The sequence below is a fragment of the Lacerta agilis genome, chromosome 9 (assembly GCF_009819535.1).
Source record: "Lacerta agilis isolate rLacAgi1 chromosome 9, rLacAgi1.pri, whole genome shotgun sequence".
In the NCBI taxonomy this organism is placed as follows: domain Eukaryota; kingdom Metazoa; phylum Chordata; class Lepidosauria; order Squamata; family Lacertidae; genus Lacerta; species Lacerta agilis.
In genome coordinates this window covers 59,287,951-59,312,668 of record NC_046320.1, presented here as the reverse complement: position 1 = coordinate 59,312,668, position 24,718 = coordinate 59,287,951, and the positions used below count along the sequence as shown (strand labels likewise).

Below are 24,718 nucleotides of genomic sequence, written 5' to 3'. Positions count from 1 at the left end.
TAATCTAGGGATGGGGAAGCTTTGGTTCTCCAGATGTTGTTGGGCATCAACTCCCATTAGTCCCATTCAGCATGGCCAGGGAATGATGGGAGTTGTGGTCCAACAACATCTGAAGAGCTGCATGTTTCTCTCCTCTGCTTTGATCCCATCCAGTGCCAGCCTTGCCATTAGAAAAGGGGAACATTTGTCCAAGACTCTAGGCTCTGTAGGAAACGCTGCTTTGCCAGCTGTTTGCATCGGGACCCAGAGTTGTATCCAGGGTTCCAAAACATCTTATTGGTTATCCAGACAACTGGCATACTGCTGTCTCACCACGTCTTGTCCTTCATATGACAGCCCTTATTTTAATAATAGCAATAGCAATAACAATAATAATGTATTCTGTAAATGGTTCTATAATGTTGTTGTTGTTGTTGTTGAAGACTAACTTACTGCTTTACCAAAACAAAAACAAAAACAAAATCCTTCCAGTAACACCTTAGAGACCAACTAAGTTTGTTCTTGGTATGAGCTTTCGTGTGCATGCACACTTCTTGATGTGACAGTGGGGGAACACCCAGGCACAGAAATAAACTTATCGGACACTGATGTGAGAGTGGAGAGGAGCTAAAGTTGTGTTGCTTGTCCCTGATCACATAGTTGGCAACATCCATTACCCAAGAGATGTCTCTGGCATTGATCCAACCACATTCTACATACAAAAATTCTACAAATGCAATATCGGAGGGAAGAATCACATTTTCCATCTGAAGCAACAATTGTATTTCCCCAGCTACTGAGTATAGTATACCCAGTATTGGGAAACTCTGGTCTGCCTGCAGCCAAAGAGCAATTTTGAGGGAATGTAGGAAGCTGCTTTCTACAAAGCCAGACTGTTGTTCCATCTAACTCGGTATTGTTGACAGACAGAGCCACTGACAGTCAATCAGGCAAGAACCCTTTCCAGCCTTACCTGGAGTCACTAGGGATTGAACCAGGAACCTTTTGCATGCAAAAAAACAACAACAAAAAATGTGTTCTGTCACTGAGTTACTGTCCTTCCTCAAAGGAGGACAACTGCCCTAATTTCTACAGTGCATTTTAAAGGCTAGCTTTTCACTTTGTTCTAATGCCATGATTTTTACACTATCCCAGTTGCATTGCCCACATGCAAGGAGAGACACAGATTCTCACACATTCACCCAGTCGCTATTTCCTGTGGGACTCTGGCCCAATGACAGATCCCCAGAGAAGACCTCTTACTAGGCTTCTGAGAGAATTTCATGTTTTTTGTCTTATTTGGCACAGAATTCATATACAAATTTAAACCGAATGATTGCCAGAGTGGAGGAGGAAAAGACAGATAAGTGGATTTCTAATTCAGATCCCAATTGCTGGCACACTATGAAACAGTAAGTAAACTCTCTCTCTCTCTCTCTCTCTCTCTCTCTCTCTCTCACACACACACACACACACACACACACACTATGCAGCAAGTGCAGGAATCTAGCCATAGTTAACTTTTAAAAGATTCGTTCGAAGGTCTCAGTTTAAACTTGGTGAATTTATCCTTAGAAATCCCAATTTAAAAGGCAGGTTTTATGCATTATATCATCATTGCACAATACGCTGGGGTGAAGGATGTAGTCTGTCGGGGAAACTTCCAGACAGTTGCTGTTTTGTGGGTGAGCTTTGATCAGAATGAAAATGGACTCGGCACTCCTGCACAACAAACCCATTTTCTCAAAAAGCAAACAGTAAAGAAAGTGATGGGAAATGCCCTGGAAAGTATGGTATAACAGGTGTCAAATAATCTCCCTGCATGTTCATGCTGCTGTGGCACCTCCCCTGCCATTTTGAAAATTTCAGCATTGTATTTCTCACTATAGCTGGGGGAGAGAGGGCGAATACTTGTCCTGCAAAGCAGGGACTCATCAGGAGGTTTAAAACTTAAATCAGATGTCCTTCGTCCAGTTGTACCTCTGTTTCTCAAAGCAAAGTCTGAGGGATCACTTTCTTCCTTTCCAACAAACAGGGATATAAAGTTGATCTTCTCCTCAGCAGCTTGCATCAACGGAAGCTTCGTGGAAAAGAGGTAAATGGCACTCATTTGAGGACCAGTTGTAAGGACAATTCTCAGCAACTGGCATTCAGAGGCATAATGCCTTCAACAGTGAAGGTAGAACATAGAAATTATGGCTAGTAGGGACATGGGTGGCACTGTGGGTTAAACCACAGAGCCTAGGGCTTGCCGATCAGAAGGTCGGCGGTTTGAATTCCAGTGACGGGGTGAGCTACCGTTGCTCGTTCTCTGCTCCTGCCAACCTAGCAGTTCAAAAGCACATCAAAGTGCAAGTAGATAAATAGGTACCGCTCCGGCGGGAAGGTAAACGGCGTTTCCGTGTGCTGCTCTGATTTGGCAGAAGCAACTTAGTCATGCTGGCCACATGACCCGGAAGCTGTACGCCAGCTCCCTCGGCCAGTAAAGCGAGATGAACACCGCAACCCCAGAGTCGTCCGCGACTGGACCTAATGGTCAGGGGTCCCTTTACTTTTACCTTTAGCCATCAATATTCCTCTCCTCCATGAATTGTGTCTAAATCTCTCTTAAAGCCACCCAGATCAAAATTTATAAACTAGGGAGAATGTGCTAAACACAAAGCTAACTAGAGCCCCTTTCAGATATTCACACCCACATATAGCTGAAAGTTTACGCAGTTTGCAGATTTCCACAAACAAGGGAAGGGATTGTGATTGTGATCTGCCTGTTTCTTTCCAGCAGAGCGAAACATTTCAGGACATCTCTGGAGGTTGCGGCTGTGGACATGTCCGCTGTGTTACTTTTCCATGAGAAGATTTCTACTAAGCCTAAAGTCTTCACAGTGGTAAGATACAGAATGCAGAGGCAAACAGTGTTTCTTGATTTTTATCCAAAGGCAGTAGTTTCCAAATAAATAATGCAAGAGCAGACAAGCCTACTTATATACAAGGAAACCACTATTACTAAGGTTTTCACAACAATTTTGGGATGTAGGATAGTATTGGGTTAGTTCTAGGACAGCCTTCTTCAGCCTGGCGCTTCCAGATGTTTTAGAATATGACTCCCATGGGCCCAGCCAGCATGGCCAGTGGTCTGGGATGATGGGAATTGTAGCCTGGCAACATCTTGAGGGCACCATGTTGGGGAAGCTTGTCTAGGACAGGGCTAGTCAACATGGAGCGCGCGTACACACACACACAAGAAAAATAATGGTAAGAGCTGGGGCCAAATATCCATGAAATACAAAAAGTACGGTCTCCAATAATTTTGTGTAAGCTTACATTTATAGAAGGTACACACAGTGATCATTCACAGCAGCAGTAGTTGGTGGCAGCCAGCACAGTCATCCTAGCTTTGCTGTGTTAATATACCTGCATTGGGACAAAAAACCATTGTCTCAATCCAACCCTAAACTAATAGAATCGAAACAAAATAAAAAATTAAAAAATCCTTCCAGTAGCACTTTAGAGACCAACTAAGTTTGTTATTGGTATGAGCTTTCGTGTGCATGCACACTTCTGAAGATTTTTTTATTTTTTATTTTGTTTCGACTACGGCAAAACAACACGGCTACCTACCTGTAACTAATAGAATCGAACTTCTTGAGGAGTTCTAGGTCTCCCTTTGAAAACCCTTTGGTGAAGAATATCATCTTTCAGGCTGGCAGCAAAATGACCTGGAAAAGCAAAATATCCCCTTACTGGTCTCTGAGTTTTGCTGTTTCTCAGGCTGAAGTTACTGAAGACTATGACATGGAACCATAGAATTGCAGAGTTGGACCCCCTGCAATGCAGGAATATGCAGCTGTCCCATACGGGGATCAAACCTGCAACCTTGGCATTATCAGCACCACGTTCTAACCAGCTGAGCTATCCAGCTGGAATGGTGCACCAAAGACTCCTGGGTCTACCTCCGGTAGTTTATGCTGAAGGAAAATGAAGTTTGTTTCCTTCATTCTGTTGAACTAAACTTACTACAAGAAAGTAAGCATTTTACTTTTATATTCTTCCTTCGTCTCTTCAAGGTGATAAATGCCCTAAAGAATCTCCTGCAGTCTGTCCTTTACTTCCCTGGCTCACCTGAAGCGCTTAGAGTCTTCCTCATTGTGCCCATACTCTTACGGCGGGAGGACAGCCGGTCAGATCATCTCCTCCTTCAACTGGCACAAGCCATATGGCGTTGCCCACAGAAAGAGAAGCAATTGCTTGGTGAGGCGGGTTCACTAAGAGGGCGTGGCTTGGTAACTTCGCTTCATTCCAGAGGTGGGGAGCATGTTGATGGGCTGCACCTCCCATCAGCCCCAGCCAGGCCAGTGCTCAAGGATGCTTGGGGCTACAATCCAACATCTGGAGGCTACAGGTTCTCCATCCCTGTTCTAAGCGCACTCTGAAAGGGTCTTGAGTAAGTGGGCTTCTGGAAGTTGAGGAGTGAGCAGCACCCAATCTTAAGCTTCAGCGTTGCCCTTGTAGAACTCAGCTGGGATGCAGACAGAACCAAAAAAAGTTGGCCCTGGCTCCAACTACTGTTTGGGCTCCCTGCCTTTCGCCCTGCCAGTCCCAATGGGCACCAGCCTCCAGTACGTACCTCTCCAGAGCCCTGAGATCTCCAGAGCCCTGAGATCTTGCTTGTGGCCCCACCAATGGGCATGGCCTACTGTGTAGGCAGGGCCTTCTCTGTGGTATCACCCCATTTGTGGAATTCCCTCCCTGTGGAACCACATGCCCTCAAGATGCCCTTTGTATTGTGCATTCGTGATGCTGTCAGGGAGGTCATATGCATGCCTACTTTCAATACCGCTTGCGCCTGCAAAGAGTTTCAGAATGGCCATGCTTCTTCATTTCCCATCAGTGCATACCCTATAACTTCCTGTTAAAATCCCATAACTTTTTCAAACCACAAATGGTTTGTTTTTTTCTACTGCTTTTGCTGTTCTGCAATCTCTCCAGAGAGCGCTAGCACTGTGGCAACACCTCAGAACAAGCTAAAGCAGAATAAATTTACCACTAATGTGTTATCATCAAAAACTTGTTTCAGAATGCATTGGTCTAGGGGTGGGGCGGGGGCAATACTTGTCCCTTTCCATGGTTTGGCATTGTCTAAAGACACACCTGTTCTTTGTCTTTCGGAGTCTGAAGGAAATTCTGTGCCATTTTATAGTTTTGGGGTTTTTTGTTTGTTTTTTGTCTGCTGCATCATGGAAGTGATTTGGTGGTTGGTATAAGCAGGTGGTTTTTAATGTTTTTTTTTTATTTAGTTATTGTTGTATTTAGGTATTTGACTGCGCTGTAAACCACTCTGGGAGGAAGGGTGGTCTAGGAATAAGACAACAAGAGTTTATTTCTTTACAGAATCTTTGTGGGCCAACCTAGAAATTGCCTTCTTCAAGGATCTGGTGAGCATTTATCAGAGGCTTGCCAGTGCCAAGCTATCTTCTGTCATTGAAAGTACAAGATGTTCCGAGAAGACACTCCAAGATGTGGACTTCATTTGGCCTCTCTACGTCCTCCGAATGCTTTACGAGGTAAGGAAGGCGTGAGGGGGTCACATGAGAGATCTGTTGAAGGGACCAGCTGTAAATGTAAAGATGTAAATGGTCCCAGTGTTAGGCTCCCAGGTTGGGAGATCCTGTCTGGAATCGTGGAGATGCTGCCTGCTGGTCAATGTTGAAGCAAACATAGTCTGAGTATAAGACAGCTTCCTGCATTCTTACGATACACACTGCTGCCTAAACATTGTAAATTGATGGGCGATTTGCTTGGCACCTCACTGTACTTTCCTTTCCCCATGGTCGAAGCAGAGGAGGCTGAGGACCGCATCCTGAATCTCTATGGCATACCTCTCCATTAGGAAGTATAGCAGCAAAGTCTTTCAACTTTCCTACTAATAAGACATGGTGTGGCATGTGTAGAACAGTCTCTAGGTCTTTAAAAAGCCAAGAGGGTCTTCCTCAAAATAAGCTTCTGCATGGTGGCTACTCAATTCAGTAACCAGCTGCTACCAGGAAGTCTTGAGGTGGGGCAGAAACTTCGTCCACCACCTTGGAAATGTGAAATCTGAGTTCAGCAGGGGAATCCTTGCTCAGGGTGTGAAAATCTACTCTTTTGGCGGTATATTGGTTGGACTTGGAACTAAAGTCTTCCCAATAGCTGCACCAACTCTTTGAATCTCCCTACAAAGCTCACAACATCCATATATATTGCAGTATTTGCTATATTCTTATGAGTTGGTTAGCTGGTTTTATTTTTGTATTAATTGATGCTACCAAGTTATGGTGTCATTCTTTTGTAATTGGCTAATTTTGGTTTTTAACCCTATATTTACAAATGCAGGTAAATTGCAGAAGCTTCAGAATCCAGGAAAGCAACTTTCATATCCCTGAAGTGAAAAAAATGCTGGATCTCCACCTATTTGAGGTAATTTAACATTCCAGTGTTGTGACAATCCTCAGTTACTCTTGCCATTTCCAAGTTGTTTTCCAGCGTATAGAAAAAGGATAATCTCTCTCCGATTAAAGCAAACTTCTTTTACATTCTTTTCATCCTCACTGGGAAGTTATATTTTTAAAAAACCAGTAACTGGCAGGTGCTTTTTTGAAAAGAGCAAAAATTTACATTTGTAACAAAATGTATTTAATCTTCACATAGCATTTGGATCGAGCCATTTTTCCATATTCCCCACTTTCTTCATACCGATGTTTAAATACTTTTATCTCATGCTGTAAATTACTTCTCTGTGTCATTTCAGTCGATCAGAGAACTCACCACGTTCCCTTTTATCTTTGAGATGGAAGTTAAGGTTATCCTGTTTCAAGCAGAATGCTGCGCTCTAAGGCTGATGGTATGCACACCCCAAAAATATTATGTAGCATGTAGAGTTGCGAAACACTAATAGCTAGTAACACCAACGTTTGTATCCTCATAGGCAAATTCTGGCATGGCCAGTGAACTACTGGTAAGGAGACAACATCTGGTACAGGATACCTGGCAGTGTTTAAGAAATGCAAACACAGATGACCAAGCCCTTAGGGTAAGAAACCAAATTTCATACCTATACTCATGACTGTGGAACATTCATTTAGGTGCATTGTGAGTATTTATGAACAAAAGACTGCATACACACTCCTACCGGTAGATTTTTAGAGGTGAGATCCATGTGGGCAATACATTCGCACCTTGTTGGGTCACTAAGCTACGGTACTTCTATGGGAACAGAACAGTGGACTTTAGCCAACAGGTATAAAGAAGCATTGCAGTTTCATCATAGAATATGCACAAGTGATCACTAAGAAAACTGAGTGGTTAGTCAGGGGTTATTGTATACATAAATAGAATAAAAAGACAGGCAGCCTTCTTTAAAGCAAGCTCAAAGTACAATATTAAGCAGTGCATTTGTTTTCACAGGTACTTTACCTGCTATTCAATGTCATTTTATTCTACTCTAGCCCAGGTGTCAGAATCTCAACTCTGCTGCATGCATGATTCCAAAGATGCGTGTGTGACAACAGCACAGCTTTTAAGAGTGAGAGAAACCCCCGAGCCTTAGCCATTATCACCATGTTTTCTATTAGATAAGACAATAACCTGAGAATTCAAGAGTTGACACACCTGGAGCCGTATCTTACAGTATCTAATTCCTGCATGCAAGGCCCTTCTGCCACAGAAATGTTTTGCATCTACAGCACACTCTAAGCAATGCACTGCTTGTCAGCATTAGGTAACATGTGAACATTAAAGGATGCATGACTGCGTCTCCTGTTCTCCTGCATTCACACAAGCCGACCCCTACAGTAGCTGTCCTGTTGTGTATGTGTACGAGATGCTGTTGACACAGGGCTTCCCTGCATCGCTCCCTTAACTGCTTCATCGGCTAACTTAGTGTGCAATGTTCTGACCGTCATTTAAACCTTATCCAAGCAAGCTTAGCGCACACTGCTCCTAGCTGATCATTTCAGAGCCTTGGAACAAAACATTAGCCGTGGATAAAGGAAGCCAAAACTACATTCTTTATTCGACACCCGCTCCCGAAGAGGCCCGACGCACTTCCGAGCCTAACCTAGTTGTGGCGAAAGAGTTTAAGGCCCATCCAGGTCCAAAGGTGGAAGAACACGTAAACTGGGATCGTAACTGGAAGTAGCAGGCTGTAGAAACACAAGCTGGTTGTGCTAGTGCAGCCCTGGGGAAAGTTTTCGTCCACGCTGGCCGAGTAAAACAGACCCGCTAAAGACAAGAGTGGGACGAGCACGGTCATCGTAGGGAGCGACAGGAACATTCTTCCTTCGCTTGCGCTTGTCTTTATGTCCAAAGATAATCGTCTAGGTCTGCCCGGGCTCCTCTTCCCGCTTCTCTTTGCCAATCATCCTTGCAGCCTGGGGTATCATATTAGGAATGCCATCAGTGATGGGGTAGGCAATACCCAGCTCTTCATTAATTAGTTCATTGGTGGATTCTTCATACCTAGTAAATATAAGCAAATACTGCATAGGTCAGACTTACTGCTTTCACTGGTGTAAAGTATATTACTATTATTTACAGAACGGCGAACTCAAAACAAAAATTAAAAATGAGTAACAACAACCTAAAATGCTCACCAATTATCTATCTATCTAGACATATAGATATAGATATAGATGTGAGAATGATCCAACACAACCCCATCCCACTAAAATATAACCAGAAAATTAAGGTCCCAAAGCTTGGGTGAATAAAAACATTTTTGCCTGGTGCCTAAAAACAGATAATAATAACGGCAAATGCTAATAGAAAGAACGCATAATGGGCAACTTATTATTCCGATATGTCGCGATCATCATGTTTGGTATGCCAGCGGCTTACAATTTCACACCTTATAAGAACATTTTCTGCACTGGTGTATTTGCTGAAGGCTCCTCCCCCCCAAAAATATGGGGGTACGAGGAGGTTTGCCGAAGAACACCACTGTATGATGCTGAGATTTCTGGAGTGTATTCTGACTCTGCACTTTCAGAAGGATGCAGGTCACATCGGTTGGCCCTCCCCGTTGCCATGCGCCCACTGAATGTTCTAGAATAGGCATGTCACCATCTCGTGGTGTCACACTGCAGAGAATTAAGTTACCTCTCAGGAAACCTTACCCTTAGTCATCTCATCCTAAAGGAATTCCGGAGAAGCTCCTGACCTTAAAAAAACTATTATCTCTTGGCCTCAGTTCTCCACCTGCAATATGGAGATAAATAATGCTGGCCTACCCTACAGGGCTGTTGTAAGGACTTGCAGCAAGATGGCGTCTGTGAAACGCTACGACCTTCTTAAAGTGCAGTATCTTAACTGCGTCTTTCAATATGTGTGTGTGTGCGCGCGCGCGCGCGAGAGAGAGAGAGATAACATTTAAGCCAAAGGCGCGCGAGAAATTTATACCAAGAAATAGCAGTTTTGCAGAAACCGCCCTGAGATCTTGTGATGAAGGGCGGCCAATTAAGTCTAATAAATAAGAAAGTAATAAAAAGGAGGCGAGGGCAAGTCGGAAAGGGAAGCAAGCAAGCGGAGAAGGGCAGCTGTTGGCGACACGGGTTTTAAATTTAAGAGTGGGACCCGTGTTGCAAGAACGTCTGAAAGCAGAATTACAAAGGCCTTTTGCAGAAAAAGAGGTATGGAGATAAATGCAAAGGCAGCCGGCTCACCTGAGCGGCTTCTTGGACAAGGGGCACGCGAGGATCTCCAACAGGCGAGGGTCGAAGGGCGGGGGCTGCTGTCCTTGGGCGCCGGCGCCGCCCGCCTTGTCCTCGCGCTCTGCCGCGGAACACCACGCGCGCCGGGCCGCGTCTCTCGCCGGTGCCGCCTTCCCCCAGCGCGGAAGGCGAGTCACAAGCCGGAGCCCGGGCAGGGCTTGCATGATCTGCAGCTGCGCCCTAACGCTGCGCTTCCGTCTCTGCAGCGCCGAGGCCAGCCAGGAAGGGAATCCGGCTTGGGCAAGATCGTTTCCTGGGTCAGGCGATCGCTGCTGCTGTTGTCACATAGGGAGAGAGAGGGAGTCTGCGTAGTAGGTTCCTCGTAGTCGATCGCTCAACTGCTAGGTGGTGCTTAAGGACTGCATACTCGGCACGGTAGAAAACTGTTGAAACTTTTGTAGAGGGCGCGCTTCAGAGTAAAGCGCTAGGCATTTGTGCATTTGCTTGCAAGAAAGTTTCCTTGACTTGGAGTAAGATGCATGCTGGGGATCGTGGCTGCTGCATTTGTGCATTTGCTTGCAAGAAAGCTTCCTTGACTTAGAGTAAGATGCATGTTGGGGGTCGTGGCTGCTGCATTTTTGTGTATACTTGCAAGAAAGCTTCGTTGACTTTTGACTTGGAGTAAGACGCGCGCAGGGGATCGTGGCTGCAAATCCCAACGCGGGCTTGCTTTTCAGGAAGCCCCTTTGAACCCCCTGGAACTTCTGAGTAAACGTACATGCATTCGACTGGGGCGCCGCTGTAATCCTTCTGCATAAACGTGGCAGATCCTAGGCTTGTTCCTTCCAAAGTTAGCCCCACTGATTTAAATGGGACTTTCTCCCAGGTGTGCAGGGCATTGCAACCTTACTTCAAAATGAATGAAGAGAGGGGGACTTATTATTTCTGTGTAAACAAACCTAGAATTGGGTTGCATGGTACTTTAAGAGGCTGGGGAGTAGCTAGAGCCAAGGATTGCAGCTTTACATGGGAGCAAGTCCTTCCAATATGAGTGGGGCTTATTCTGAGTAAACCTTTGTACGATCAGATAGCACAATTTATGCAAAATTGATTTAATCCATGGATGGGGAAGTAGTGTCCCTCCAGATGTGGCTGAATCCCAATTCCCACAGCTGCTGCAGAACGTGGCAGCTACCATGCCTGTGCAGGCAAACAACTGCCAACATATAACACCTTGCTCATGGGATTTGTTCAGGCTGCCAGGTGAAGTTCAAGGATGTTCACCCAAACTCAGAAGGCCCTGTACGGGCCAGGACCAGATTATTTACGCAAACCTTATCCCTTGCATACTCAGCAGGTCACTGCAGTCTGTGTGGCAGCTTCACTTGCAATCTAAAGCTTTCAGTAGCCCAGGCTTCCAGTGCTTCTGGCAGGGTGGATTTGATTTAAATCACGATTTAAATCACTAGTCAGTAAGGCTTGATTTAAATCACAGTTTTCTACATAAAGACTAATTCTTGCTGGTATAACTTTAATATGCAAGTACTGTAGATGAAGATTTTTAGAATAACAACTTTTCACATTAGTTTTTTTTTATCCCCAGTTTAATAGGTTAATCATTCATATTTGGACAACTTTTCTGTTGTACTTTGGAAGGAGAAAAATAATCATTACCTTAATAATAACAATTTAGATAGATTTATTAGATCCATTCCACTCCAAACAATCAGAAAAATATTGTTTCTATTCTATTCACTGAACTTCTTGAAACTTAACACTGAAGGGGTTGATTCTGTATTCATAGGTTTGTAGAACAATAGGATTAAGCTCTTTTTCCTCAACTCTGTTCATGTTATAACATTTTTGCTGTGAAGAAGAGGCATGTGATCTCTGTTGAGTCAAATTCAGTTTTGAGAACTGCAAAAGTAAACAAAGCATCTGTGATAATATCTTGTAGGCAGAGAAACTGCCCAATAAACATACAAAAACCTCTGGAAGAGCATAAATGACATTGTGAATGGATTAATGGAATTTATTTACCAAAAAAATTAAACATATACAGCCTTATTCTACATAATTAAAAAAACCCAATCTTTATTTCATGATTGAATAACCTTTGGATGGTAATATATTTTCACAAAAAAGCATTTTATTTCAAAATATCCGATTATTTATTTATTTATTTATTTTAAATCATTGAATTTTATCCACCCTGGTTTCTGGCATTCCTGTTGAGATACAACAGGTGCCCACTTTCTGCACTTCCCAGAATCATAGAATTGTGGAGTTGGAAGAAGCAATTGAATAATTTTTAACCTGGTCTGCTTTCACAGCTGGATGAATGGGCTTCTGCAATGGGTGTCTACTTTGTATTTTTTTTAAATGCAGTTTTCTGTGTTTTTAGTGGGTTTCTTTTTTCTTTTTACTGGTTTATTGCATCTTGTACATTGCCTTGAGAGGTGTGTGTGTGTGTTTGTGCGTAAGACGATAAATAAAAGAGGAACTAATTGTGATGGACCACATAAAACGGTTAGTGCTACTTGAATTCAGCAAAGAAACATTGACCACACTCAGTCTTTGTAAGAGAACCTCTGCTACAAATTGCCTATAAATAATTTGCTGGCTCCACCCCCCACCCCCCCACCCCGCTCCAGGTGCTTTTTGTAGGTGAAGCAGGGATTGACGATGGTGGGCCATGCCAAGAGTTCTTCACCATCATCAGTAGGGAACTTTGTGCTCCAGCAGAACAGGTATTCAGGCACTTCGAAGAATCACATCTGATTTGGTTCTCCCACCAGGTATGTATGGTTGCATTTCCATGATGTGCTTCATTTATGTTGCGTCCCCAACGTAGAATTTTTCTGCAGGATCGTATCTCAAGGCCCATCTATTTGAGAACTGTGTTTCTAGCAACGGCTATGCAGATGCCTCTGGGGCCTCACGAGTAGGGCTTGAAGGCAATAGCCATTCCTTGTTATTAGTTCCTACATCTGGTACTTAGAGATATACTGCCCCTGTCAGCGGAGCTTCCATTTAGCTAAGATAAACAATCGCCTTTAATAGATATATCCCTCCTAAATTTGCTACCACTTTTCAGGCCATCACAAGGCGGAAAGAATAATGCTTCTCTTATAATTGGCTTCCTAAGTCAACTTTTCTTTTCTGAACTGCAGTTTATCACCTAGCCTGTATTACCATATAGTATGTCATTGTCAAACGAGGGCATATGCAAAGGGATTGCGTCCGTACAGGATCCAAATTTTAAAGCACCAGTGTTGCACACAAATCCAAACTAGGCATGATATTATGAGCCCAGCTGCTTCCATAGCTACTTCTCAGTGGCATCTAGTTCCAGGGATGCAAGTCAGGTCTCATCCAGAGTGGAGCCAGTGTGGTGTAGTGGTTAAGAGCGGTAGTCTCGTAATCTGGGGAACCGGGTTCGCTTCCCCGCTCCTCCACATGCAGCTGCTGGGTGACCTTGGGCTAGTCACACTTCTTTGAAGTCTCTCAGCCCCACTCACCTCACAGAGTGCTTGTTGTGGGGGAGGAAGGGAAAGGAGAATGTTAGCCGCTTTGAGACTCCTAAGGGTAGTGATAAAGCGGGATATCAAATCCAAACTCTTCTTCATCATCATCATCATCCTCAACCATTGGCCATGTTAGATGGGGCTGATGGGATTTGGAGCGGCCCACACCATCTGTGGGGATATAGGTTCCCCATCCCTAACCTTATCTGCATTTTCCAATACATGTGTATATATATTTTTTCAAATTAGGTACCAGCACAGAAAGACATATATTTTCTAATTGGGAAGCTGTTTGGGAAAGCTCTCTATAATCTGAAGATAGCTCCTTTCCCTTTTCCCCTTGCTCTGTTCAAGAAGATGGCAAACATTCAGCCAACCCTGGAAGATTTAAAAGAGCTCTCTCCTGTGGTAGGAAGGTATGGAATATTCTGCATGCCCATGTGAATTAGCATTGTGAAGAAGTACCCTTCCTTGTTTCATTGTCGGAATTGCAGGGTTTACTCCAGGGGTGACTATCCTGTGTTCCTTCAGAGGTTGTTGGACTCCAGCCCAGCCAGCATGACCAATGACCAGGATTGACCATTAGCATCAGGAAGGACATGGGTTAATCACTCTTGGGTTAGATAGACCTTATATGTTAAAAATCCTCTTGCATAGTGGGACAGGACAAAGACTACAGCTGCAGTTTTAAACTCGCTTATTTGGAGGGCTGCAATCCAAAACCCATTTACCTGGGAGGGCAAATTCAGTAGGACGCTTCAGGAGGCATGGTTAAAGGTAAAGGGTAAAGGGACCCCTGACTATTAGGTCCAGTCATGGGCAACTCGTGTTGTGGCGCTCATCTCGCTTTATTGGCCGAGAGAGCCAGCGTACAGCTTCTGGGTCATGACTAAGCAGCTTTTGGTGAACCAGAGCAGCGCACGGAAACGCTGTTTACCTTCCCGCCAGAGCGGTACCTATTTATCTACTTGCACTTTGACTTGCTTTCGAACTGCTAGGTTGGCAGGAGCTGGGACCGAGCAACGGGAGCTCAGCCCGTCGTGGGGATTCGAACTGCCGACCTGGTTGGCAAGCCCTAGGCTCTGTGGTTTAGACCACAGCCCCACCTGCATCCCTGAGGCATGGTTAGGATTGTGCTAGAAATTCCCTTCAAATCAGTCAGAGTATATGTCGGCAAATACATTTAGGATTGGAACCATTGTATTTCCCCTTTTCTCTTTTACCCATTAGTATGCTTCAGGCAGTCTTGGATGAAGATTATGAAGATGTCATTGAAAACATGATGTTGGATTTCACAGTAAGAGATGTTGATAATCTTCTAACAGTCCCTCCCTATGTTTCTCCCATGCACACGCGAGCAAGCACATTTCCTTTTTTGTGGCTGAATGGATAGTTTTTTTCATCCATTAACAACAACAACAAAAATTGACCCTACTTTCCCACTCTGAAACATACAAACCATGCAATAAACATTGCAAATCATAACAGTAAAAGCACCTATAATCTAACGGTACTAAAACAGAACGGTAGAACACTTTCTGTGAAACCCAGCTTTACAGGATAAAGGTTGCGGGTGTCAATTAAAAGCTCAGATCACTAGATTTTGCTATTGAGTGTCATAATCTATTGGGAGCTAAAAGTTAGATGGCTACCCACTTTTCTCTATTTCTTCTACCCGCTTTTCTATCTCTGTCACTCCCTTTCCCATTACGAGATTAGCCCAAGGGTTGCAGGTTGCCACATCTTCTGCCTAGAAGACAGTAACAATGGTCCTGAGATGCTTGGGCATGGAATTCCAGAACGAGGGTGCCACCACAAACAAAGCCCTCCTTTCGGTTGCCACCTTTCAGAAGATGACTTTCATTCCCAGGCAACCCAATGCAGGAGAAGCACAAACTGCTTACATGCCTTTACACAGCCTCCAGCCTTCTGAAAAAAAGAACGGAATGGCTTAACGACACATCATAATATCTTTTTGTTTGTTTGTTGTATCCCTATTTAGATAACAGAAGAACATGATGGATCCATAGTTGATGTTGAATTGAAAGAAAATGGTGCTAACGTCCCGGTTACCAAGTACAACAGGCAAGATTTGCTAAGTCCTCTCCACCCCACCCTATTTTTAATCAGTTATATTTGGACAGAACTATGTGCTGCAATGAAAGCTCTGGGTTCTCAATCCTGTATTTCCCTTATAATGCTAATGGAGGGTTATCTGGAGGTGGCCAGAATGAATCTGGGTGTGTGTTTGTTGCTCAACCCTTCCCTTCTTCATTGATTTCCACCCCTGAAAATGCTCCTGCTGGTATGTCTCCTTCCACCCCTCCAAAATCCAAACCCCTCCAAAATCACTAGTGAGACTGGCTGCCAGCTGTGTTGGGGGATTTGCAGGGGAGAATCTGCGAGCTCGGGACTGGTTAAGCACCCTCCTACCTTTCCACCAATGCTCCCCCGTAACTGGAAACCAGACATTTGTCGATGCCATACAACAACATAATTGCTCTTAGATACCTTTCAGGGGTCAAAGCTTTGTTTCAGCAAAGTCAGTGGCTAACTTGGATCTTTGGTTGGGAGAGGGGGAAAGAAACCACGTTTAGTCCTGGGGTTTAAATCACCTTTTTGCTAAAGATGCTAGGTAATGCTGTCGTGAGATTGTGCTATCCCCTGTGGCCCCTTTGAGCTTGAAAAGCTCCAGAGATGGTACCTGGTACCTTTGCCAGAGGGGAAAAAGCACAGATCAAGGTCCTAGGGCCATACATATGGAAAAACATAATAATCACGGAAGTTGGAACATGAAGATCATATGGGTGATACTCATGCATGCTTATCGTAACCCACTGCTACAAATTGTCCATGGTTTCACTGGCTCCAGCATGACTCTGCTAGAGGAGAAAATGCTAAGGAAGCCATGAGCAAATCTTAGATGGAAACTTTTCAAGACTTTCAAACTTGACACCCGTTTTTAGGGGAAGGGGGCATGGAGACTTGGAATGCCCTCATCTGACATTCCAACAAACAGGTGACATGGTTGTAGCAATAATAATATTTAGCAGTTATATAATTTTTTCAGATGCCTACCCCAACTCACATGAATTGCCTTCTGTAATCTTGGCAACAACCCTCTAAACTCGGGTCAGTATTCTCTCCCCTGATTTATGGGAAGCTGGGAGAGTGGTTTTCCCAAGGACACCCAGTAATTTTAACAGCAAAGGCACAATTCAAACCAGGGACTTTCCCAGCTCAGTCTCTTTGGCTGCTGTCCTGTGCCAGCTTATCTGAAGTTGGCACCATTGAATTCAGTGGGACTTAGTTCTGAGTAGACATGATTAGGTTTGAGCCAAGAGCTGGTGTCACCAGATAATAATTGTGTGGCCAAGCAGATGGGCACAGTTGCCACCTCCTTGCTTTCTGCAGACTCACTAAAAATACTCTCTTCAAAAGTAAGAACTCAAGTTACACTGTTTATCTGGTGAGAGTTTATTTCGATACTGTCAGGGAACGGCCACCTGGCCCGCTGAGGGGACCCGAGGGACTCTTGGGATACAGGGAGCCCCAACTTCAACTGAGCAGCAGTACCTCTTCCAGTGCGAAAAGCAGCCACACCTACAGTGGGGAGGAAGGGGAAGGGGCCAGCCAGGCAAGCAGAGGGCTTGGGGATACTACACAGACCCTGTGCTCACCTCGCTCGGCTGGTCAGGAGGGAGGCACGCCATTTCCGTCGCCCCAATTGCGCAGAGGGGTGAAACGCAAAGAGGGTAGGAGGAGACTTGGGGTGCCGACGTTCTTATGCTGGGGAAAGAGCCGGAAGGGGCCACTCCCGGATTCTGCTAGTGACTGAGACAGACATGTACTTTGTAGCTCTGCACTGTAAATAGTTTGCACAATAAACCTGTAAACAGACAGGTTGGCCTCCTGCCTCGTTACTCATGAGACACCACCACACGGACCTTACAGATACGTTTACACCTGTGTGTATAGACCGCTTTGGGTCCTTCACAGAAAACCAGCCTATAAATACAGTAAATAAATGAACCGCGTTAATCTATTTCCAGGAAGGAATATGTTGATGCTTATGTGAACTACATGTTCAGTACTTCAGTAGAAAAACAGTTTGGGGACTTCGTGCGTGGATTTAAAAAAGGCTGTCCAAATGAAACTTGGAAAATGTTTCTTCCTGCTGAGCTCCGTGTTGTTCTGCTTGGACTTACAAAATACGACTGGGAACAGCTAGAAAAGGTAAAACATAAATTTACCCAGGGCTCAATTAACTACTGGATGAAATATGTTGTAGGAAAGGGGTGGGGATGCCCTGGAATTGTTACGATTTGTTTTTGCGGTTCTTCGTAATTTTACTTATGTACATTGTTTAGAGGCCTTAATTGTTTTACTAAAATTGTGGAATTTGTTATTTTTGGTAGCGGTGGTGGTATTGTCCAGTTGTGAATGTAGAATTTGTATTGTATTGCATTTTTTATATTGATTCCATTTGGCTGGGATTTAGAAACCGCTTAAGAGATTTCGGGTGAAATATGAAGAAATATATAAAAGTAACTAGATATTTAAAAAGGCAAAATAAAGTGAAAGTGTGGAGCAGCCCTCAGGTTCCCTGCACAAAGTCATAAGGGGGACTCAAATATCTCGCGGGATTATGTTGGGCAACAAATGCTGATTTATGTAAAGAGATACTGAAGGATTAACAGAGCAGGGCTATTTTTATTTCCTATGACAGAATGCGAAGTACCACAACTATGAAAGGTCGGATGAAACAATTGAGGATTTTTGGGCTGTGTTCCATGCTCTTCCTGAAGAAAAGAAGAAGAATTTCCTCTGTAATGACGTATTTCTTTTAAAAAGTCAAAATGGATCATTTGTTTGATAGTAGGGTAGGAGAACTGAAAAAAAATGCCAATATATTTCACATCTGGTAAATAATGCACCAGATTTGGTTTCAGATAGTACATGGGTCTAAAAAATAAATAAATTCACGGCCCGTTAGTGGTTGTGGTGGCTCATTTGCCAGATGTAATAATGTATTTAGCATTAACTCTGGAAGTGTGTACTCGATTCTGTCCAAACGAAGTCTCCTGTTGTATATTTTGCACTAGGAAGCTTAGTTTGGTCAGAATCAAATACAGGCAACTCCTCATTTACATGGAGGTTACATTCCGAGGCACAGCGTGTGTCCGTGAAATCACATATATTTGAAACACCATTGAAAAAGCCTGCAAATGCCCGGTTCTGCCCTCATTCCACCCCTTTTTTGGTGTGACTTTTGGGGTCACTTTCAGGTTTGGCGCGATGCATGTGTGTGCAGTCGCGCACATATTGAATGTGCCTAAATTGGGGGGGGGGGGTCTGTATACACTTCGTTGTTTTTTAAAAAAACAAACAAAATATTTTTATTGCTTTTCATTTAAAAACAAGAACAACATATAAATACAGTAACTTGTCCAGTGGAACATTCTTACTAAGTTTCATAAGCAAAATGTTTATTTAGGCACTGTCAATTCAAGTATCCTCTCCACAGAGATTCTGGTGTTGTGGGTGGAATAGAAAGTCTCTTCTGTCTCATTTATAAAGGAAAAGAATGGAAGCAAAGTCTCGCCAGAAGTGCCCTGTCTTTGAAGTGCCTTTAATTACCCTTCTTTGGCGAGCAAGGTGTTCCAATAGAGACACATTCCGAATATTACTTACCCAGATTTCAACGGGGATTCCTATAGGTTATTTCCAATATCGGGCTATTGTTAGTCTGCATAGACTTGAAAGCCGGACATAACTCGGCCCTAACACACATCATTTGTAATATATTGCCAGGTCAAAAATTATGAAACAAATATCATGATAAGGACTTCAAAGCGGATTGGGACGATATATTGATAGTTCGCCCAGCCCTAATGGACACCTGGATTCTCACCTGCCAGCTAACCCACAGAAATAGACTGGAAAGAGAAGTTGCTGAATTACAACTTATTACCAAACTTAAAACCATATTGGATTCTTATCTCATTATACATGATAAAGCTTTTTTGGCTTTCTCACCCCTTGCTTTTTCCTGTAAGACCAATTGCAGTCGTTGACAGTCGTCAACAGGTTTACCACACCTATCAGCCAATCACCCATTCCCACCACCCTTCTGAGTAATACCCCTCCCCACTCCCTCACTATATATAAGGGTCTGGTGACTTCTGTTTCAGTGTACCTGAAGAAGTGTGCTTGCACACAAAAGCTCATACCAAGAACAAACGTACAGTGGTTTGTCTCTAATGTGCCACTGGGCAATTTTTATTATTTTTATATATATATTTCCACAGGGTTGGGTCATCATCATTATTTGCTAAGATACGTTCTGGCTGTGTGTTGTTTAATTTCTACCATCTCTTCCAGCTTTTCTCACAGGGACCGACTGCATCCCAGCTCAAGGAATGGAACGATTCACATTCACTATTGCGGATTTGGGAAAAGAAGATCCAGACCTGTGGTATCCTGTGGCCTCCACTTGCTACCGAGTCTTGTACCTTCCTAGATACAGTAACAGGGACGTTCTCCAGAATATGCTCCTCGTCGCTTTAGAGAACTATGAAAAATTTGGCCTCTCTTAAAAAAGCCTGGATGTAATTTCGCTGTCCTCTGCACCTCGCCTCGAAACTGCTGTAGTTTCCCACAATATGCTTTAGCAGCTCTTTCCATACAAGAGAGTGCAGTTTAGTTTTTATTAAGTTTATGAATCGCTTCCCACAGCCAATGGAATTCTGTGCTGAAAAGGTATTGGCACCAGGGAGAGCATTTCGCAGTTTGGGGTGTGTGTGTCAGCACATAAAAGGCCTATTTCCTTGTTATCACCCTCTGAATGGCTCTTGTAGGAAGCATCTAGAGCAGGGGTAGGCAACCTAAGGTCCGCGGGCCCAATCGCCTTCTAAATCCAGCCGGCAGACGGTCTGGGAATCAGTGTGTTTTTACATGAGTAGAATGTGTCATTTTATTTAAAATGCATCTCTGGGTTATTTATGCGGCATAGGAATTCGTTCATTCCTCCCCCCCCCCCCCAAAAAAATATAGTCCGGCCCACCACATGGTCGGAGGGATGGTGCACCGGCCCACAGCTGAAAAAGGTTGTTGACCCCTGATCTAGAGAAGGGCATCAAAAGTTGACGGGTCCAGTATGGGGAGAGGTGGTCATAGAAGTATTGGGCTCCTAAGCCGCAGGAGGGCTTGTAAGTCAGAACCAGCCCTTTGAATTGGGCTTGGAGACAAATTGGTAGGCATTGGAGATGGACCAGAACCTGAGTTACATTTCCACTTAGCTCACTGGGTGACATTGACCAAGGGGTGACTGCTGGGGTAGCCGAGTTTTTGGCAGCAGTGCTTCAAGGAGTACTTTAACAGGATGAAATTCTAGATTTTACTAATACACACATACGATCAGCCTATGAGTTTAATTGCTGTTTCTTTGTGTGTATATATTTTAAAGTTCCTGTATGTGATTCTTTCTCTCGTGATTTTACATGTAAATGCCTAATAAAGGTTTGATATGTAGTAGCTCACTGGGTGACCTTGAACCAGTCACTCTTTGTGTTGCCTGACCTACCTCACAGGGTTGTTGTAAGGATAAAAGCTGAAGGGGGCCGTGTTCACTGCCCCGTGATCCTTGAAAAAGTTATAAATAAATTCTATTTTCATGCAAGTCGAAGACGCACTATTGAGTCTGGAATGTATACAATGGAATGTATTGGCTTTGCTCTACCTCCACTGTTAGAAGCAGCAATGCTTCGGATCCCAGTTGCTGGAAACCGCAGGAGGGGAGAGGGCCCTTGGGCTCATCTTATGCTTGCTGGTTTCCCTCAGGCATCTGGTTGGCCACTGAGAGAGCAGGATGTTGGACTAGGTGGGCCATTGGTCTGGCTCAGCAATTCTTATGTGTACTTGGTGAAGACTGGAGTATTGTGTCCAGTTCTGGACACTGCTATCATCCCTAGCTAGCAGGACTAGTGGTCAATGATGATGGGAATTGTAGTCCAAAAGCAGCTGGTGACCCAAGTTTGGGAAACCCTGGTGTAGAGGACTGAGAGTGAAATTCCAGATGTACCTTGAGGGCAACAGGTTAGCCTCCCTGGCTGTAGACAGGCACTGCCCCGTGTTGCTGAGTCAAAGGCAGAGATCTGTGAGGTCACTAAATCGGCAACAGCTGCTACAAGTCAAGCAAGCCTTTATGAACTCATTGGCTAAGCCTTCCTTTGCTTGCAAGCGGCAGAATTAAACACTGGCCTCTGTGAGGCTGGCTGGTGGCTTGGCTGGAATTCAGGGGGAAACACCTGATTGAGAAGTCACCATGTCATCTTGAGCAGGACCAGCATGCATCATCTTGTGTTCAGGTATGAGGCAGCACAGGTTTTAAGAAACCAGAAGGGGAAGGGCATTTAATAGGTGATTTCTACACCACCTGTTATTTCTCCAGCAAACAAATTAGTATGTTGGTAAAAGGCATATGGCACAGCTTGGGAACCTGTGACACTCCAGATGTTTTAATTTTTATTTTATTTATTTATTCAATGTAAACTCCACCGTTTATCAAAGGTTTGCCAAGCGCTGTACAACATTAAGAACACATTTTATGGAGCATAATAAAAAACCAATAATAAGCAACATAATAAACAGAATAATAAAATAACCATAATAATAGGGCTCCCCCACCCAGCTTTAACAGGCCATATACTACGGTATTTACTGGCCAAAGGCCTGGGGTAAAGAGGGATGTTTTCACCTGCCGCCTAAAGAGATGTAATTATGGCAACAGGCATGCCTCTGGGGAGAGCATTCTGCAGACGGGGAGACGCCAAAGAAATTGCCTGTGATGTGATTGACTCGTAACACCCATCAGTCCCAGCCAGAATGGCCAGTAGTCAGGGGAAACGATTTGTAGTCCCAACAACATCTGGAAAACCACAGATTTTGCATCCTTGAAGGAATAACTTCGTGTGTGTCTACAAAGGATACATTTAGGGGTAGCAAAAGAGGAGGTCTCCACCCTCTATTCGAAATCTTATGTGGTTATATGACCTGTACCTGAGACTAATGTACTGTTTCTACATACCATGTAGGTGGTATTATTATTATTATTATTATTATTATTATTATTATTATTATTATTATTACAGTCATACCTCATGTTACAGCCACTGCAGGTTATGTGGTTTTGGGTTGCGCTCCGCGCCCAACCTGAAAGTACTGGAACGGGTTACTTCCGGGTTTCGTGCTCACGCATGCGCAGAAACGCTAAATCGCGCTTTGCGCAGAAGCGCCAAATTACGTCACACGTGCGCAGACGCAGCGGCGTTGGTTGCAAATGCTGTGGGTTGCGAACGCGCCTCCCACACGGATCGCATTCGCAACCCGAGTGTCCACTGTATTATTATTATTCATACCCCGCCCTCCCCAGCCAAAACCGGGCTCAGAGTGGCTAACATCAACTATATAACATAGTAACATAAAATCAATCAACCAATTAAAATACATCCTAAAATCAAATCAGAATCAAAGTGAAATCCAATCAGATGGTAACCAACAGATGAGGGTTGGGGAACTTAAATGCTCACTGGCCTAACTGACTATACTGATCTTACATGAGCCTATGAGATAAGTTGGGGGGCCACTTTCATACAAGTTCTTATAAGGAAAGAGGGGGAGTCAGACTGGACCCCGACCAAAGGCCTGGCAGAACAGCCTGCGTCTTGCAGGCCCTGCGGAAAGATGTCAGATCCCGCAAGGCCCTGGTCTCTTATGGCAGAGCATTCCACCAGCTTGGGGCCACGGCTGAAAAGGCTTTGGCTCTGGTCGAGGCCAGTCTAATCTTGAGGCCCTGGACCTCCAAGATGTTAGGATGGAAGGTCCTCTGTGGGGCATACCAGGAGAGGCGGTCCCGTAGGTACGAGGGTCCTAGGCCGTATAGGGCTTTAAAGGTTAAAACCAGCACCTTAAACCTGATCCTGTGCTTTTGTCAACAAGTATGCAGTCATATACTTGGGAACAAGCCCCACTGAACCTGTTGGGTGTTACTTCCAAGTATCTATACCTAGTATTGGGCTGTAGGGATACAGCTTTATAGAGACTACAGTCGTAGCCCTATTTAGCTGGGAGCAAGCCCCAATGAATCCAACAGGACTTCTGAGTAGACATGGTTAGGATTGCACAGTTATTTAGGAAGGAGCACCACCAAACTCAGTCTTAGTGGGAGATGCTTTGGTCAGCTCCTCTTCCATTCCATCGTCCTCTGGAAAATCTTCCCAAGGGTCCTCTAGTCCAACCCCTTGAAATGCAGGAATTGTGGCTAAAGAATCCCTGACAGATGGCCAGCTAAGCTCTGTTTGAAACCCACCACTGAAGGAGAGCCCACCACCTTCTGAGGGAGTCCGTTCCACTGTCAAACAGGCCTTACTGTCACAAAGTTGATGCTAATGTTTAGTTGGAATCTCCGACTTTTCTTTGTTATCTGAAGGTCTGGGTCAACCCCTTGGCAAATTAGCTGCTTCTGATGCATGTTTTGAAATATTGTTGGTTTAGTCCTAGCGTGTGTTTGTTTTACAGTATATGCTTTAGTTTTGGGGGTTTTTTTTGGCTTGCTTTCTGCATCTTATAATCAGACATGGTTTCAAGTACTGCCAGACTGTAGCTGTCGGCAACTAGGATGAGACTGATGGAGCTCCCCGAATGTTAACATGGGGATCTCTGACGTGCTCTGGTGGGATGTTTATCTTTCATGACAGCCCTGTCCACATTATGTTGGGACGTTACGAGCATTCCCCTTTCCTCAGTGTGCTTCGTCTGATTCAAAATGGAAAGGAAGTTATCCTGTGCATGCTTATGAGCACTCAAGCAGTGCCGATCTGGCTTGAAGATCAATAAAAGAAAGTGGGGGAAATAAGAAAAAAAATGCACAAAAGCAAACAGTAATTTCAAGCCGGTTCTTGCTCAGATACCAAAGGCTCCTCTATAGACAACCTGTTTATTGAGCATGCATTTGGATTTGTTTTGCACAAAGCAACGTTTTTCTTGTCCTTCCAGTCTCATACCGACTATCACTTCAGCTTCCACAGAGATGACTTCTCCATTATTTTAACCCATCATGGCTGCTCTGATGTCAGCTGTATTCAGGGGCGGAGAGCCAGTTGTGCTGTGACACAACTGGCCTCATTTTTGCTTTTTGTTAATGCGAGCTTCTCCACTCTACAGTTCAATTAAAAGCTGATTGACAGTGTAATCCTATGCATATGCGTAGCAACTCAGAAGTTCAATGGGGCTTATTCCCTTTTCTCACTAAAATTCTTTTCTGTATTGGTAAACTCTGCCAGGCCATATTCCTGTAAAACAGGTGTTTTGTTTTATTTTCAATAGTTTTGGGGGATTGACACATGGATGTAGCCAGATTTTTTGGAGGGCGTGCGCGGAGGCTTTCGCTGAGGGGACAGAACCTCAGTTAGTTCTTCTGATTGAGTTATTTATTTTGCAGGGGGCAGCTGCCCCCCCCCACTACGTCCA

General features: G+C 44.2%; 4 protein-coding genes across 4 annotated transcripts in view; 2 read left to right on the top strand and 2 right to left on the bottom strand.

Moving 5' to 3' along the window:
* The window catches only part of LOC117052602 (E3 ISG15--protein ligase HERC5-like), a 30,332-nt gene extending 10,238 nt beyond the window's left edge, over window positions 1–20,094 (top strand). The window contains exons 9-22 of the mRNA XM_033159571.1: window positions 1,288–1,391; window positions 2,015–2,074; window positions 2,762–2,864; window positions 4,044–4,227; window positions 5,368–5,540; window positions 6,722–6,856; window positions 6,941–7,045; window positions 12,317–12,460; window positions 13,439–13,605; window positions 14,420–14,486; window positions 15,192–15,274; window positions 17,242–17,425; window positions 17,919–18,018; window positions 19,574–20,094. Of these exons, the coding sequence (XP_033015462.1) occupies window positions 1,288–1,391; window positions 2,015–2,074; window positions 2,762–2,864; window positions 4,044–4,227; window positions 5,368–5,540; window positions 6,722–6,856; window positions 6,941–7,045; window positions 12,317–12,460; window positions 13,439–13,605; window positions 14,420–14,486; window positions 15,192–15,274; window positions 17,242–17,425; window positions 17,919–18,018; window positions 19,574–19,788 (1,824 nt within the window). The 3' untranslated portion in view covers window positions 19,789–20,094. The remainder of the gene's footprint in view (window positions 1–1,287; window positions 1,392–2,014; window positions 2,075–2,761; window positions 2,865–4,043; window positions 4,228–5,367; window positions 5,541–6,721; window positions 6,857–6,940; window positions 7,046–12,316; window positions 12,461–13,438; window positions 13,606–14,419; window positions 14,487–15,191; window positions 15,275–17,241; window positions 17,426–17,918; window positions 18,019–19,573) is intronic.
* Window positions 8,050–8,318, bottom strand: PIGY (phosphatidylinositol glycan anchor biosynthesis class Y). Its single transcript, XM_033160608.1, has one exon. The coding sequence runs from the start codon at window positions 8,285–8,287 to the stop codon at window positions 8,072–8,074; it is 216 nt and encodes a 71-aa protein (XP_033016499.1). The 5' UTR covers window positions 8,288–8,318; the 3' UTR covers window positions 8,050–8,071.
* On the bottom strand, window positions 8,302–9,901 carry PYURF (PIGY upstream reading frame). The gene is made up of 2 exons (XM_033160607.1): window positions 9,675–9,901; window positions 8,302–8,472 (listed from the first exon to the last, which is right to left on the bottom strand). The coding sequence occupies exons 1-2, from the start codon at window positions 9,884–9,886 to the stop codon at window positions 8,331–8,333; spliced, it is 354 nt and encodes a 117-aa protein (XP_033016498.1). The 5' UTR covers window positions 9,887–9,901; the 3' UTR covers window positions 8,302–8,330.
* Window positions 20,095–21,473: 1,379 nt separating the features above from the next.
* HERC3 (HECT and RLD domain containing E3 ubiquitin protein ligase 3) overlaps window positions 21,474–24,718 on the top strand; it is a 47,001-nt gene continuing 43,756 nt past the window's right edge. The window contains exon 1 of the mRNA XM_033160603.1: window positions 21,474–21,559. The gene's annotated coding sequence lies outside the window, so the exon portion shown is untranslated. The remainder of the gene's footprint in view (window positions 21,560–24,718) is intronic.